The sequence below is a fragment of the Chiloscyllium plagiosum genome, unplaced genomic scaffold (assembly GCF_037043375.1).
Source record: "Chiloscyllium plagiosum isolate Xiang-an unplaced genomic scaffold, Cpla_swu_hap1 HiC_scaffold_10, whole genome shotgun sequence".
NCBI classification, from domain to species: Eukaryota; Metazoa; Chordata; class Chondrichthyes; order Orectolobiformes; family Hemiscylliidae; genus Chiloscyllium; species Chiloscyllium plagiosum.
Genome location: NW_028270148.1, coordinates 112033535 through 112050787, shown reverse-complemented (window position 1 = coordinate 112050787; position 17253 = coordinate 112033535). Strand labels below are relative to the sequence as shown.

At 44.2% G+C, this 17253-nt stretch overlaps 1 protein-coding gene across 3 annotated transcripts in view; it reads right to left on the bottom strand.

Moving 5' to 3' along the window:
* ism1 (isthmin 1) overlaps positions 1-17253 on the bottom strand; it is a 97332-nt gene that overhangs the window by 25247 nt on the left and 54832 nt on the right. For all 3 annotated transcript variants that reach the window (XM_087991672.1, XM_087991673.1, XM_043696868.2), the window contains exons 3-4: positions 5134-5395; positions 4336-4479 (exon numbers count right to left, since the gene is read on the bottom strand). In XM_087991672.1, the coding sequence (XP_087847798.1) occupies positions 4336-4479; positions 5134-5395 (406 nt within the window). The remainder of the gene's footprint in view (positions 1-4335; positions 4480-5133; positions 5396-17253) is intronic.

The following is a 17253-nucleotide window of genomic DNA, read 5'->3' as shown; positions in this document are numbered from 1 at the left end:
AGATTCTGGATTAGTGGTGCTGGAAGAGCACAGCTCCTTTGAGACATTCCTTAAAATCTACCTCAGGTTTTGCCCAAAATATCCCTTTAACACCTTAGACCATAAGACTTCAAGATACATCAGCTGAATTAGGCCATTCGGCCCGTCGAGTCTGCTCTGCCATTCGATCATGGCTGATATTTTTCTCATTCTCCTGTCTTCTCCCTGTAGCCTTTGATTCTCTCACCAATTAAAAACCTATCCATCTGACCTGACTCCCAGAACCCTCTGCAGCAATGAGTTCCACAGATCCCACCACTCTCTGGTGAAGAAATTCCTCCTCATCTCAATCTTAGTGGGTCGTTCCTTCACTCTGAGGCTATGGTCTCTGGTCTTAGTCCCTCCTCCTTAGTGGAAACGAGTGGATTAGCCAAACACTTTGCTTGCTAATGCTCCTATAAAGTGCACTGGGATGGTTTCCTATCTTTAAATTGTATTATAAAAACAAATTATTCCTGCTAATTGTGCACTGCATACTGGAAAATCCCGAGTCTTGAAGACTATTTTCTTACTGCTTTCAAGAAAAAAACAGATTCATTTACTTGCTCAGCGATAATAGTGAGAGTGATGCATTATAAGTCAGTTGGGGAGTCTGTGTTACAGAGTTAATATGGATTTGCACATGTGTGTTACAGACTGGAGTTTTTCTCTACCTCTCTGACTGCCTGCCATTGTTAGAGGGATTTGCAGATTAACCTTCAGCCTGTTTGGCCACATTATGAACACACTATTTCTTGACCCTCAAGCCCTGGAGTGCGACTTAAGACCTGATTGTGCCACAAGCCCTCCTTGCAATAAGAATAAAAATCACTAACCAATTTCCAATTTCTTCTCCGTTAAGGAATCTAAAATGTGACTTTTTGTGGGTTTGTCTATTTATGTCAGCTGGGAGGTTTCTCTGAATTTGAACTCCAGGTCTCTCCATCTTTTATCTTCATTATTTACCTCTCAGGCTGCATGATTCCTGTCCACCTGCTTCTCTATTTCGCAAATCTCTGTGATGTTTGAGTCCATTAGCTGTGCTCCCTACAGTCATCTACATCATTATGAGGGAAGGGCAAGCGAATGGAGATCTGGTCCTTGAAGTATTTCACTTCAGACCCTTTACCTGATCTTCACTTTCCATCAGCCATACCTTCCAATCATGTTTCCTCTTGTATTGTAGATTGTGTTAATCAACCTGTTATAACACACCTCTGGACCAGATGGCACTTGAACCCTGGCCTCGTAGACCAGAGGTAGGAACATTACCACTTATCACAAGAGGCCCTCCTCTTGTATCATATACCAATATTATTTCAATTCAAACTTTCATGAGCCACATCATTGATACCATCTGAAATTCCTCAATCATCAATCTCTTATATTTCATTCCCTTATAACCTAATCAAACAAAACCCTGATGACATTGAATGGCAGAGATAGCTGAAAGGGTTGAATGCCCTAACCCTGCGATTCCTACATCACAGAGTCAATCTCCAAAAACCTCATTAATTTAAACACATATTTCAAGAAGTCCTTCATTAGCCACATGTCTCTGGGCACTTGGAAATCTGATCTGAAACTGATGCCAAATGACCCTAAGAAGTTGTCCACAAGTGATGGGAGATTAAGTGATTTACAATGACCCAGTTCACCTCCCTCTTGTTCACTGTAACATTGATCACTTTGAGATCAAACATTTCTATCTTGACAAAGCATACACAATGTTATGGTATGCCATTTACATAGCACCATTTTCTTCCCTCTAATCCTGTACCCATGGGTTACTCCTGAAGTATAACCTGAAGTGTACAACTCAGGGTACTATAAGGCTCTATGTTGTTGTTGTGTTGCCATAGTCTTACCAAACCATAGGGGTACTCTCTCATCAGAAAGAGAAGCGACTGGTGGTGATCTAACCTGAGGGCCACCAGACCTCAGGCAAGGGGAGAGGTTGAGAAGGAGAGTCCTTCATGGTAACCCTCAAACCAGTAATGGGAATTGAACCCACGCTATTGGCATCAACCTGCTCTGTAAAACAGCAATCCAACCAACTGAGCTAAACCGGTTCCCTGTAAGGCTCTATAGTCATGGGTCAAAAAGATAAATGCTCTGATTCAGAGCCAGGGTTTCCTAAATGACAACAACAACTTCCATTTATCTAGCACTATACTGAAGGCGCACTATCAAACAAAGTTGGATATTGAGACAGGTAAGGAGTTACCAGAACAGATGGTCAAAAGTTTGATCAATCAAGTGAATTTTAAGAACATAAGAAACTAAAGCAGGAGCGGGCCATTCCTCAGTCTGGTTCTGCCAGTCCGTGAGATTGTGTCTTCAGTTCCATATTCCTTCCCACTCGCTCATTGGGGTCAACTCCCCTAGCGCTGAACAAAACAGCATCAGTCTTGAATATCTTCAAACTCTCTGAAAGTTCCAAAGAGTCTTTACCCTCAGAGAAGGAAGTCCTCCTCACTCCCATCGCCAATGGTTAACCCTTTATTCTGAAATGGAGTCCTCCAGTTCTGGATGCCCCTCTAAACGGCTAGATGTTTGTCTCCCAGAAGGTGCAAAGCGAGTTGTAAAACACTGAACTTAATTGCTTTTTGTTGGAAGTAGAATTTTCCTGTACCCACCATGAGTGGCACCATGGCACTATGAGGCAGCAGTGGTTAGCACTGCCAGGGACCACGGTTTGATTCCTGTGTCGGGCAACTGTCTGTGTGGAGTTTGCACATTCTCCCCGTGTCTGTGTGGGTTTCCTCCGGGTGCTCCAGTTTCCGCCCATAGTCCAAAAATGTGCAGGTCAGGTGAATTGGCCAAATCTGAGGGGTGACCTTGTAAAGGTTTATAAAATCATGACAGGGATGGATAGGGTGAATAGACAAGGTCTTTGCCCTGGGGTGGGGGAATCCAAAACTTATATGGAATGAGCTGCCAGAGGAAGTAGTAGAGGCTGGTACAACATTTAAAAGGCATGTGGAGGGGTACTTTTACATAGGAAAGGTTTAGAGGGATATGGGCCAATCACAGGCAAATAGTACTAGTTCAGCTCAGGTAACCTGGTCAGTATGGATGTAGACTAGATTCCTTACAGTGTGGAAACAGGCCCTTCAGCCCAACAAGTCCACACTGACCCTCTGAAGACTAACCCACCCAGACCCATTTCCCTAACACTATGGGCAATTTTGCATGGCCAATTCACCTGACCTGCACATCTTTGGACTGTGGGAGGAAACCAGAGGAAACCCACGCAGACACGGGGAGAATGTGCAAACTCCACACAGACAGTCGCCCAAGGCTGGAATCGAACCTGGGACTCTGGTGCTGTGAGGCAGCAGTGCTAACCACTGAGCCACCGTGGCAGTTGCGTTGGGCCAAAGGATCTGTTTCTGTGCTAAATGACTCTATCACTGCACAAGTCATCCACCTTGGAGTTAAACCACTATATCTCCAATGTTGCTGGGTCAAAATCCTGCAATACCCTTTCTCACAGCATCATGGGTGTCCCTACAGCCCAAGGATTGTGGCAGCTCAGGAAGGAAGCTCACTACTAACTTCTCAAAGGGAATTGGGGATGGGCAATAAATACAGGCCCAGCCAACGACATCCATATCCCACGTATGAATTTAAAAAAAGGATGTGTTTTGAGGGTTATTTTAGAATTCAGGAACCTTGTTGATAAATAAAGGGTTGCCCACTCAAAACCGAGCTAAGGAGACATTTCTTCTCACAGAGGGTTAGGAGAGTTCAGAACACTCTCAAAAGGCAGCGGGAGCAGAGTCTTTTCAAACCTTTGTAAGGTACAGGTAGCTCAGTTGGCTGGATGGTTGGTTTCTCATGGAGAGTGACACCAACAGTGTGGGTTCCAAGTCCCTTACCGATCGAGGTTACTGTCAACAACTGTCGCTCTCAACCTCTCCCCTGGCCTAAGGGGGTGCTGTTGTAGTGTCCTCACATCCGAACCAGGAGGTCTGGGTTCAAGTCCCACCTTCCCTAGAGGCGTGCCATAAGAGCTAAAGTATCTAAACCACCACCAGGCGTGTCTCTCTCTCTCTCCCTCTCTGTAATGATAGTGCAGCCCTCTCGGATTATGGCAACTCTACCGTGGAAAAGTGCCACGTAAATGCAAGCTGTTGTCTTTCTCGCGACCAGAAATTCATTTGCGCGAATCGGTCTGTTTGTACGTGGACCATTTTCAAAAGCGGGCATATTCTCGACTCAAACCGCCCTCGGATTTGAACGTCCATTGAAGAACGCGATTGAGAAATTAATAAGCGTTTCAGCAGCAGACAAGAATCGCAGTTTACTGACCGGGACAGTTTGGCATGTCGCACGACCTCGATTCAGTGGCAGTGCAGGCGTAGCCACAGGACCGGGTACGCTTCTGGTTGCCACCGCCGCAGGATACGCTGCAGAGTGACCATGGGCTCCAGTCACCCTCCCCGTCTGTGTAATCTGCACGGAGAGTAAGCACAGTTAGCTGCCATAGCGATGAGACGCATAATTGGGACCACATGCTCGGATCGAAGCTCAGGGCCCGGGTCCAACCATACGCATGCCATTCCGATAACTTTCACACACATTGAGCTGCACAAAGGATTGCTTGCACATTTTTTGATTCTGTTCTCTCCAGCCAAGGACAGCTGGAATGCTTCAGCCATTAATCCTGATTATGCAGCTTACAGCCTTTTTTCCTCTGCCCTCTCCCCACCACCAGACAGGCAGCACGTCAACAAGAAATTAAAAACGCATTATTGCTCCTGTAGAGAACCAAGGGGGGGGGGGGGGGGGGGGGGGGAATACGGAGGTCGATGGTGGGGTGGGGGGGGTTGGGTGAGGAAGGGAAAGTTTGTGGGTGGTGGGTTTGGTTTGCTGAAGACTCAAAATTTCCCGCTCAGACTTCGAGATGATAAACAACATCAGGGTTTGGGCCCCACCGACACAGATGACTCTGCTGCACAACTTGCTTAGTAGCAATCATTGCCCACAGAGTGTTTCCCACTGCAGTGTTTACCTATTTTATTTTACTTGGCTTATTCCCAACAGCTCTCCCTCCCAGTTCCCAGCTTCATGGAACACCCGGAACAAAGATGAGGAATGTTGACGTACCATACTCAGTCGGTCCTTTGGACTGCCACCTGCGCTGAGTCACAGTGCTGCTATCCCAGCTCTCTGCTGGATTCAGGAAATTGCTGTTTTCACCAGCCCGGCTGCTCTCCTGGTGGTCTCCGTTGCTCCCAGCGGTGTTTGCCGATGATTTCTGCCACCAGTTCCTCCAGTCGGACGACGGCACAGGCCAGCTTGGCTTCGTTACCCGCCGTAGGTCTCTCTCGGCCTCGATTTCAGTCCCATCAACCACCTCAATCGTGACCTGGATGGTTCAAAACCGGGCACGGGTAAATGGCAAGTGCGCACATTCACAGCTCAGGCTAAAACAGACTCTGCATGGAGTGGCACGGTGGCTCAGTGGTTAGCACTGCTGCTTCACAGCGCCAGGAACCTGGGTTCGATCCCAGTCTCGGGTGACTGTCTGCGTGGAGTTTTGCACATTCTCCCCGTGTCTGTGTGGGTTTCCTCCCACAGTCTAAGGGCCTGCAAGTTAGATGGAATGGCCGTTCCAAATTGACTATAGTGTCGGACGTGCAGGTTAGGTGGGTTAGCCATGGGAAAAGCAGGGTTACAGGTCTGGGTGGGATGTGCTTTGAAGGGTTGGTGTGGACTCAATGGGCCAAATGGCCTACTTCCACACTAGAGGGATTCTAGGATCAGAAGCAATAGCAACAGGAAAAGTCTATTCAGCATCTCAAGACAAGTCCACTATTCAACAAGATCTTGGTTGATCTTAACACTGAATTAGAACAGAAGTTACTGTTACAAGAAGTACCTTGAGAAAGGTGTAGCGTTGCCATATTTGCATAGCTAATACAAATTAAATCCACCTCACAATATTGAGTCCAATCATTTCAATTCGGAGTACCTCTTTAGCAATATGTTCAGTGAGAGTTGCTGCTAGTTAAAACCCCACTGGGTACAGGAAACTAACAAGCATGGGTTTTTTTTTATACAGGTTTTAATGGTTGTTGGAGAGTTTTAAAATAAAGTTTTTTTAAAAAACAAAGTTTTCTTTCTCCCTTTTTTCACTTGCACGTAATCCTAGCTTTCTTTCCTTTTCATTTCTCTTCCTGTACCTGTTCGGTCATTCAATTTACATCCCAGTTCAAAATTATACTTCTTCCTCAACTTGGCCCATTTAATTTTCCAATCCTACAATTGTTTGAAGAGCCACATAACGGTTTGTATTGCTCTGGACTTGAACCAAGGACCTTTATTAACCTCACCATGCCATTATTGGCTCACACCTCTAACAAATGACCAAAGTTCTGAGAGTTAAATGAGCAAAGGCATGTCTAAATAACAGTGAGTGGTGTTAAGTCCTTTGCCAATATCCTGCCTCATGGATTAGTAATATTCATATTGGCAGCTGTTAGTCCTCAAATGGTAAGATCCTGACTTGAGCCTAGTTACTGGGAGTACTCCAGTGCACTACTGAAGGAGTGTTGCATTGTCTCATGTGCATCAGTTGGATGTTAAAGATTGCGTCAGTCAGACACTGAGACACACACGAGCTGTACAGCAGTAGATGGGAGTGAATCATTCTCTGTGCCCTGCAGTGTGCTGAACATGTAGAGTGAAGAAACTTGAAACAGCTGACTGATGAAGGGATGGAACAGTTTGGAGGGGTAAGGCCAGAGAGGGATTTGTATACACAGGGTGCAAAAATATCAAAGGCAGGTGTTGTTGAACCAGGAGCCAATGTACTTCAGTGATTGATGGGGAAATGATTAAAAGGCATCTGGATGAGTATATGAATTGGAAGAGTTTAGAGGGATGTGGGCCAAGTGCTGGCAAATGGGACTGGATTAATTTATGATATTTGGTTGCATGGACAAGTTGGACTGAAGGGTCTGTTTCCATGCTGTACATCTTTATGACTCTATTACTAAGAGCTATTCACGCTGCTCTGGATAATGCTTATCCCATCACTAAACTCTGGGTGTGTGGTCATTATTACATTGTCTGTTGTGGGAGCTTATTGTGTGCAAAACTGGCTGCTATGATTCCTATATTACAACAGCAGGTACACTTCCAAAAGTGCTTTGTTGCCTGTAAAATGATTAGAGTGATCGAGAGATCATGAAAAGCTCGATATAAATGTAAATCTTTCCTGAGTGAGGACACTTCTCCATCAGAAAGACACTGATGGGCATGGTATCTGGACTTAGAGTCAAAGAGACACTCCGAGTACTGTACTGGGCCTCAGTTTAGCATGTCTGAAAGAGGACACCTCCGATTGTACAGCACTCCCTCACTACTGCACTGGTGTGTCAGTCTTGATTTTTGTGTTAGATTCTTACTCTGACCTTGTAACTCAGAGGTGAGAATACTACCCACTGAGCCAGCACTGACATACTGTACATGGCATGAAACCAATGCACATCTGAGAAAGAGCAAAAGCAGAACAATCAGTTATTTAAAAAAAAATACCAAGTCCATGATTTGACTGGGTGATGGGGGCCAACTGGAACCACCTGAAAGCAGACTTTCCATCTTATCGTCACTCCATCTAACATTGGAAAGACAGCACACACTCTCTGGGCTTGCACCAAGAAGATTGTATCTGGTGCTGGAAGGCAGCACATCCCATCCAAACGGATAAACATTAGCGTTGGCACGCAGCCTGGACTTAATGAAAGTGGTTTTCCAGGATCACCATATGGAGGAACTGTTTTGGTGGTTGGGCGGGAGCCTGGAGTCCCTCCACAGTCCCTCCATAATCAATCCCAAACTTGTATCAGGCACTACAGAGGCCAGACTCCCACTGTCGATAATTTCAGTGGAAATGTTGACAGGATAAGGTGCTGTTTTGTGGCATTCATTCTGAGTTGGTTAGAGTTGTTACTGAGTCTTTGTTGTAAAACTGAATGTTGTTTACATTATTTAGCTGTTTTAAGTGTGGCTTTCAATGGAAAGTTTGGTTTTCCTTCACAAATATGGCGATGAATGAAGATATTCCATTTCCAAGATGGCCGAATGATGTCCCAAGATTCCATGGGTAGAATCTCTCTCATAATGGCCTCAGTCAATGAGTTAAGATGATCCTTTTTGACCATATCAAAGATGTCTATCATGATTGAGCCAATTTGTTTCTGTGTCCAAGGTATTTTCACCAAATTTGACACCATGTGATCAGATTCTCCTTTTTCTTCATTCAACCATTTGTATTTTAATGAATGAAATCAATAAAACTCCTCAGTTGTTGAATGGAACTTTGAATTTGACGTTTAAACATCAAAATAAAGATTTCACTAGCTTTACTGTCAGAGCTCTGATCTTTCAAGTTGCAATATGGTTCTTATTCCCAAATTTTCTTTTCCAATTGATTTTCTCTAAGCCTGTACCTGAAGAACTACCTTAAATCGCTGTTGCTGTCAAGTAAATAATCCATAAATTTCTTAACTCATAGTTAGAAGTTCCAGCATGGTCTTCGGCCTAAGGTTTCAGGTGGAACCAAAAGATGTTTTGTCCTTTCCCAGAAGGGATCAAATCTGTCTTGGCTGTCTGTAATTATCCTCTTTTTGAGAGTGCTCATCAGAATTCTCCCCTTCGCTGCAATGGGCTTTTGCTGCTCTCTTTGCTTTATAATGGCTTGTTTCTCTTATTACTGACCTGAAAATGCTTTTTGAGACTTATAGTGTCCTGGTGATGGCTATTCTGGTTGCTTAGCATTCTTAAAGCTGTAGCAATGGTCTCAGGAATAAATGGCTTTTGGAATTCTTTTCCAGCTGATCCAGATCTGTTTCTTGTTCATCACTGCGGCCATAATCCTCCAGGCAGTGAATCCCATCACTGCCACCATCATTTATTGTGTGATTTGGATGTAGGTTTGCTCGCTGAGCAGGAAAGTTCATTTCCAGACTAGGTAACATCCTCAGTGGGCCTCAGGCGAAGCAATGCTGAAAATTCCTGCTTCCTATTTACATGTTTGGGTTTCTTTGGGTTGGCGATTTCATTTCCTGTGGTGATGACTCAAAACTCGCGAATTGTGTGATTTGATAAAACATTATGTTTGAGACAGCTGGTCCAGGAGAAAACAAGATTAAGAACTATCTTAAAGCTTAGAGATCAAAATAAACCCTTTATTACATTTTAATATTAAACCTTGCTATCTATATGGTAACCCTAGATATACCTGGCTCTGATCTTAAAGTTGTGTTAAGGACTAATCTACTTCCTTTACTCGTTCAGGACTACGTGCACATACACTCTGTCAGTCTAGAATGCATTAACACATTATCAACAAGGGTGAGCACCTCGTGAAGACCTTCCCCACGCCTCCACTTCTCACCTTTAAACAACCACCAAACCTTAAACAGATCATTGTTCGCAGCAAACTGCCCAGCTTTCAGGACAGCACCGTACAACCCTGTCATGGTAGACATGCAAGACATATCAGAGTGTCGACATGGGTACCAACATTACACATGGGGACACCACTCACCATGTATGTGGCAGGTACACATGTGACTTGGCCAACGTTGTCTACCTCATACGCTGCAGGCAAGGATGCCCTGAGGCGAGGTACATTGTGAAACCGAGCAGAGGCTACAGCAACAGATGAATGGACACCGCACAACAATTAACAGACAGGAGTGTTCCCTCCCAGTCGGAGAACACTTCAGCGGTCCAGGACATTCGACCTCGGACCTTCGGGTGACCATCCTCCAAGGCGGATTGTGGGATAAGCAACAACGAAAAGTGGCCGAGCAGAGGCTGACAGCCAAGTTCGGTACCCATGGGATAGCCTCAACCGGGACCTTGGGTACATGTCACACTACAGGTGACCCCACTGCACTACACACACACAAACACACACTCTCCTGCAGACCCATACACTCACGCAGACCCTCTCTCATACACAATCTCTCTCTCATAAACTCACACATACACTCCCACACGCACCCTCTTGCAGACACATACCCCTTTACACTCACACACATACACGCTCACCCTGTCCCACCCCCACCCCTCCACACCCCACCCCAGCGCACGCGTGCACGCACACACACACCCATATAAGTTTTTGTGGTGAATTTGTATTTGCAGAATTACATTTTGTTTCTTTCAAAAACTGCATGAATCCATGTATGATTCTGTAAATCCCTTTTTTAAGATTAGAATCAAACAATCCAGGTCTTTTTCAACATATAATTTCAGTTACATCACGCTATAAATTCTGTGTCTTACGATCTTACACTCCACAACCACCTGATGAAGGAGCAGCACTCCGAAATCTAGTGCTTTCGAATAAACCTGTTGGACTATAATCTGGTGTTGTGTGATTTTTAACTTTGTCCACCCCAGTCCAACACCGGCTTCTCCACATCATTCTAAAATGCATTTAGCCAGGGGTGGTGCAGCTTAGTGTAGTTCCACCCACACACGGTGTTATTTATGCTTAGTGACGTGCAGCTCCAAGATATCATGAAGATCATGTGATCAAATTCACGCTCTTTTACTTTCTTGACGATTTTTCTTGTGTTAATAAAAATATAAAACATCTTAGTTGTTGGGTAAAACGTTGTATTTGCTGTTTAATTTATCACAACAAAGATTTCACTAACTGCATTGCCAGGATTCCAATTGCACAACAGTTTTCATTTCCAATTTTTCATTTTATTTTTTATTTGCATAATTGAACAGTTTTCTATCCATTGCTATTTCAACTGCCTGTCGCAGAATTATCTGAACTTGCTGCTAACACTGTCGCCCAATAACTATTAAGAAAGTCAGGGTCACAAAGCCCTTACGTTCTAAGTGTTTCCAGCATCTATCATGGCAGCCCCACGTACCGGTTAGCTCAGTTGGCTGGACAGCTGGTTTATAATACAGTTTGATGCCAACAGTGTTGGTTCAATTCCTGCACTGGCTGAGATAGTTATTATCAAGGACTCTTTTGAGGTGTGGTGACCCTCAGGTTAAACCACCATCGAGTCACACAGCACAGAAATAGACCCTACGGTCCAACCAGTCCACTCTTGTATGAGAGCAGCCCTGTGGTCTGGTAGGGCTATACCTTTCATTGTCGAAAAGTGTCGCAGTGGAAAAGCACAGCAGGTCAGTCAGCATCCAAGGAGCAGTACAGTCAACATTTCCGGCATAAGCCTTTCACTGTAATGCCAGTGAGAGCTGCTCTTCCATCCCCCTATATCTGGTACACACTTTTTCAGACGTTCTACCTTTGAAGAAGGTACAGGAATCATGGGCATTCTTCTTATCGCTGTGACAAAACATTGGAATTCTGAGAAAGCTTGCCAGAGTAGAGTAGTCTGCTGAGAGGACGATGCCCCTGCTGGAGAGTATAGAACTGCAGGTATAATCTCAGGGAAAGGGGGCAGCCATTTCAGATTGAGATGAAAACAAGTTACTTGACTGAGAGGGTTATGGATCCCTCAAAGTCTCCAACACAGGGAGCAGTGGTCACTCAGCCCTTGAGCATATCCAAGGCCGAGACTGATTGCACTGGGGGGGTCCAATTTTATCTCTAAATGATTGAAGTTTTGACGGAGTTAAAATTGAACACTGCAGGAATCAAGAGGGACCTGCCAGTAAAGAGACATCAAGGTCAAACAGCAGCCATGGTGTTGTTAAAATGGTGAAAGAGAGTTGAGAGAATGAATGGCCTAAACCTCTCAGTGGGTCACTCAGGGGTCATGTTCACCCTGCACTCCAAGCCCAATCTATCAATGACCACAGAATTTTAATTGTTATCTTTGCTGTTTACACAATTCCTTACACAGTAATAAATACTGTCCCCAAAAAAGATGATGGCAGGTTATCCTGATGAACAGTTACACCCAAAATGTTGACTTCTCCACCTCCTGATGCTGCCTGGCTTGCTGTGTTCTCCCAGCCTCCTGCTTGTTGAATTGAATTGAATTGAATTTATTGTTATGTGTACCGAGACACAGTGAAAAGCTTTGTCTTGTGAGCAATACAGGCAGATTACAGAATTAAGTAGCATAGAGAAGTAAATAATAGGTAAACAGCAGCAAAAACAAAAACACAGGTACAGGCGATTGTTAACGAGTTTTGTAAGTCCATTCAGTATTCTAACAACAGTAGGGTAGAAACTGTTATGAAACCGGCTGGTGCGTGTATTCAGGCTTCTGTACTTTCTCCCTAATGGGAGAGGTTATAGAAAAACTTTGCCAGGGTGGGATGGATCTTTGAGAATGCTGGCGGCCTTTCCTTGACAGTGGGTCTGGTAGATGGATTCTGTAGATGGGAGGTTGGCCTTTGTGATTGTCTGGGCCGGGTTCACCACTCTCTGTAACTGTCCTCGATCTTGAATGGTACAGTTGCCATACCAGGTAGTGATATATCCAGACAGAATGCTCTCGATGGCACACTTATAAAAGTTAGCAAGGGTATTCGCCGTCATGCCAAATTTCCTCAGCTGCCTGAGGAAGAGATGTTTACCTTGGATTCCAGCATCTGCAGTTATTTTGTCTCTACTTAGGGAACTGGCCATCATCTCCAAAACCAAGAGACAATCCATCGACTCAGTCAGGAGGGTTCATCATCATTTCTCACTTAATTGCCTTCAATAAACTACTCTCAGCTTCATTAACATTGCCAATCTACTCAGCAAATGTGGCTGGAAAAGGTCACTTTTAGTTGGCATAGGGATTATCTTCAGTGCTTTTATCACAGGGTGACACTTCCATTCATAGAATCCCTACAGTGTGGAAGCAGACCCATTGAGTCCACACTGATCCTTTGAAGAGCATCCCACTCAGACTCACCCAATCCCTGTAACCATGCATTTCCCCATAGCTAACCCATCTAGCCTACACACCCCTGAGCATTACGAAGCAATTTAGCTTTGGCCAATTCTCCCTAACCTGCACATCTTTGGACTGTGGGATGAAACCGGAGCACCCGGACGAAACCCACACAGACCCAGGGAGAATGTGCAAACCTCACACAGACAGCTGCCTGAGGCTAGAATTGAACCAGAGTCCCTGGTGCTGTGAGGCAGCAGTGCTAAACACTAAGCCACTGTGCCACCCCCTTTCATCTGTGAATTAGAAGATTGTGTTCCTCCAAAGACGCTTCACGTTTGATATTTGTTGAAGGTTTAGATATTGAAAGGTTATGCAAACATGGTTTCATTTCAAGTTTTGTGATTTCTTTAAAACTCGTCATTGTGGGCACTGGAGTTCTTTTCTTTAAATTAGAAATTACCTGACCGACAATAACTGCTTGCTTTGCTTATTTTTCTTTTTTTCTTTTCATCTAAGGGATAGGGGCATCAACCACATTGCCGTGGGTGTGGAGTTACGTGCAGTCTAGACCAAGTAAGGATGGCAGTTCCTTTCCCTTTCATTCGTGGTCACTGTGTTTGAACAGTGTTGGAATGGAGACTGCTTTGGAATTTGGAATTAGTGGGGCAACGAAAAGCCTGTGAGGAAGGGCGTCCCAGCTGATTTCCCCTATTTCTAAGATAACCCCCCCGCCTTGTTGAGTTCAGAGTGAAAAGTACTTGTTATTCTGCAAGAGTGATTGGACAACCTTCTCAAAATTGTATCTCCTGAGCAAGCTGTGTCTGCCAAGATTCCAGTGATGACTGTGTATGGTCAATGATGACTGACACATGCCAAAACATCACAACAACAGACTTTAGAATGTTCTATGCTTCATCCTACTCTCCTTCAAAAACAATCCATTGGCCAAAGTGTTTTTTTTTCTCAAGGCGGCCAAACTTTGCAGAGGATTCTGATTCTTTTCTGAACTGTACCTGCAGGCGGGGGTACTTAGACAAACAAGTGTGCATACTTCTCGGTTACTGACTGGGCCATTTTAGTAATTGTAAAGATGGTTTTGCTTTGTCTTGTGACCCAGGGAATCATGGAAGTGGAGCATTACTGTACACAGAGGGAAGTCAATCTGTGGAATTCTTCACCACACAGGGCTGACACATAAAGTACATTCAAGGCTGAGACAGAGGAAGTTTTAATCAGTAAGGGCATCAAGGATTCAGGGAAGGGGAGTTGACGATGATCAGACCAGCCACAATCTCATTGAATGGTGAGCTGACTCGATGAGCTGAATGGCCTACTCCTGCTCCCTTGTCTTTTGGTCTCAAGACTGATTCTTCCAATTACAATAGGTTCATCATCCCATTCCAAAGACTTGAGTGCAGCTGACCCTCTAGTGCAGCACTGAGAGAGTGCCGTACTGTCTGAAGAACCAACTTGGAGATGAGATGTTGAGAACATAAGACACAGGAGCAGGAGTAGGTTGTCTGATCCTTCGAGCCTGCCCCACCATTCAATAAGATCATGGCTGATCTTTTCATGGCCTCAGCTCCAATTAGCTGCCCTCTCACCATAGCCCTTCATTCCTTTACTGTTCAAAAATCTATCTTTGTCTTAAAAACATTCAACAAGGTTGCCTTCGCTGTTTCCCTGGGCAGGGATTTCCACAGATTCACAACCTTTTGGGTGAAGAAGTTCCTCCTCAGCTCAGCCCTAAATCTGCTTCCCATTATTTTGAGGCTATGCCCCATAGTTCTAGTTTCACCCACCAGTGGAAACAACCTCCCTGCTTCTATCTTAGCCATTCCCTTCATAATTTTGCATGCTTCTATAAGACCCCCACCCTCCCACCCCAATCTTCTAAATTCCAATGAGTCCCAGTCTACTCAATTTCTCCTCATAACCCAACCCACTCAACTGCAGAATCAACCTAGTGAACTTCCTCTGCACCCCATCCAGAGCCAGGACAGCCTTTCTCAAGTGAGGAGACCAAAACTGTACACAGTACTCCGGGTGTGATCGCCTGTGTACTCTGATCAAGACTTACCTCTTTGCCAACAGATGATCTTATCGTCATTACTTTGTCGCTTGTGGGTGTTTGTTGAGCAGACATTATCTGCTGCGTTGCCGACATCAGTCAGCGTGAATCCAAAAACACTTCAACAACCATCAAGCACTTGGAGACATCCAGAATTGGTACGATAGATACTGTAAAACTGCAAGTCTTTCCATACTGCCGATAAAGGTCATGGATTCCCCGGGGATGCCACTAACGGGTAGCTGACACAACACTTGGTTTCTGACACCAGCATTTCTTTTATACATCATTTGCTATTTACAGTGTGTTGGCAAGTTCTGCTCTGAAGTGTATGGATTCTATCTTAACATAAAGTTAGGGCATGATAGCTGTGTGTATATTCGGAATGTTGTTTTTAGAAAACAAATCGGGGTGGCACGGTGGCCCAGTGGCTAGCACTGTTGCCTCACAGAGACCTGGGTTCGATTCCCCCCTCGGGCAACTGTCTGTGTGGAGTTGCACATTCTCCCCGTGTCTGCGTGGGTTTCCTCCGGGTGCTCCGGTTTCCTCCCGCAATCCAAAGACGTGCAGGTCAGGTGAATTGGCTGTGCTAAATTGCCCGTAGTGTGAGGTGCATTAGTCAGGGGTGAATGTAGGAGAATGGATCTGGGCGGGTTGCTCTTTGGAGGGTCGGTGCGGACTTGTTGGGCTGAAGGGCCTGTTCCCACACTGTAGGGATTCTAATCATTCTAATCATATTGGATTTAAACCACCGAAATAATGGAAAGATTGTAATTTGAACTTTGTAATTTTGACAGTTAAAAGCTAGGTTTGTGATGTAAGCAGATACCTACACTCATCGATGAATGAGAAAGACTGTAGTAGACCCAATTAAACACGACCAGTTCGCTATTTCCTTGCCATTTTGATAAACCCCCTTGGTCTCGTGCTAACATTTTTACACTGGACCTGCTGCAATGTTCCAATAAAACACAACACAAGCTCAAAAAACAACATCTCACTCTCTACTTAGGCATTTTGCAGCCTTGCGATCCCAATATTAGACTTATAAAATAGCTTCAAAACCAAAGAGTGGTATGAATCAGATAGCCCTCATGAGATTTGTCTCCCATTTTCATGCAACATGGTGAAAATCAATATCACTAGCCTTCAGATTCTACGCCTGTAATATATAGCATGGGAATTTCCATGAGTACAGTGAAAGGTTTATCAATGACCAACTCCAACACCAATTTAAACACAAAAGTACCTAGCCTACAATAGGAAAACAAAATGTCCAGCATTACAGAAATAAATGTTCAGTACAAAGAAAGAAAAAGGAGAAGAAAAGGGAAAAGAGAAGTAAAATAAAGAAAAGAGATAGAGGAGGAAAATGAAGAAGAAAAGTGGAGAGAAGAAGAAGAGGAAAGAAAAGAGAAGAAGAGGAGAAGAGAAGGAGAAGAGAAGGAGAAGAGGAGAAAAAGAGAAGAGAAGTAGAGAAAGAACAGGCAGAGTGGATGAGCTCTGACGAGAGCATCCTGTTCCCCTGCCATCTTGTATTTAAGTATATGTGTGTGTACAGCTGAGAAACAACTGCAAAGTGCTCATATCCTTGAACCTCTGTAAATTTTCAAACATTTTAGATTGAAAGACCACTTTTCAAATATATTCACAGTCGTGCACACCACTGTCTGCATTATAACACTGTATACCAGCCACGATATGAAATCCCTACATGTAAAGAGTGCTTCAATAAGACTTTCAAGAAAACAAGTTTTAGAGATTAGAAACGTGTAGAAATGCATTGATGATGTTTAGCTTGTGTGTGTGGAATATGTATTTTGGGAAATAGCAATTGCCCCAGGAGACAGAGTAGGGTCAGATGATGCTTTTGGAATAATAAGAAAAATAACTTGAGGTAAATGTCCAAATGAACAACCATTTGTAAAGGTGTGTTAGCATTAATTTCTTTTATTTTTAAACAAAGCCTCTTGCGGCATGTATAGAAAATAAACACGTATTTGTCTGAAAAAGTGTGACCAGTCTGATACAATAGAGGTGTTTATTTTTAATAAGAAGGTGAATCACTCAACAGTAAATTCAATGGATAAGAGAGTGTGGACAGTCAGACTGGATGGAGAAAGTGAGGAATGCAGATGCTGGAGATTAGAGTCAAAAAGTGTGGTGCTGGAAATACACAGCCGGTCAAGCAGCATCCAAGGAGCAGGACAGTCGACATTTCAGGCATAAAGCGCTTCATCAGAAACGCCTGATGAAGAGCTTATGCTCGAAACATTGACTCTCCTGCTCCTCGGATGCTGCCTGACCTGC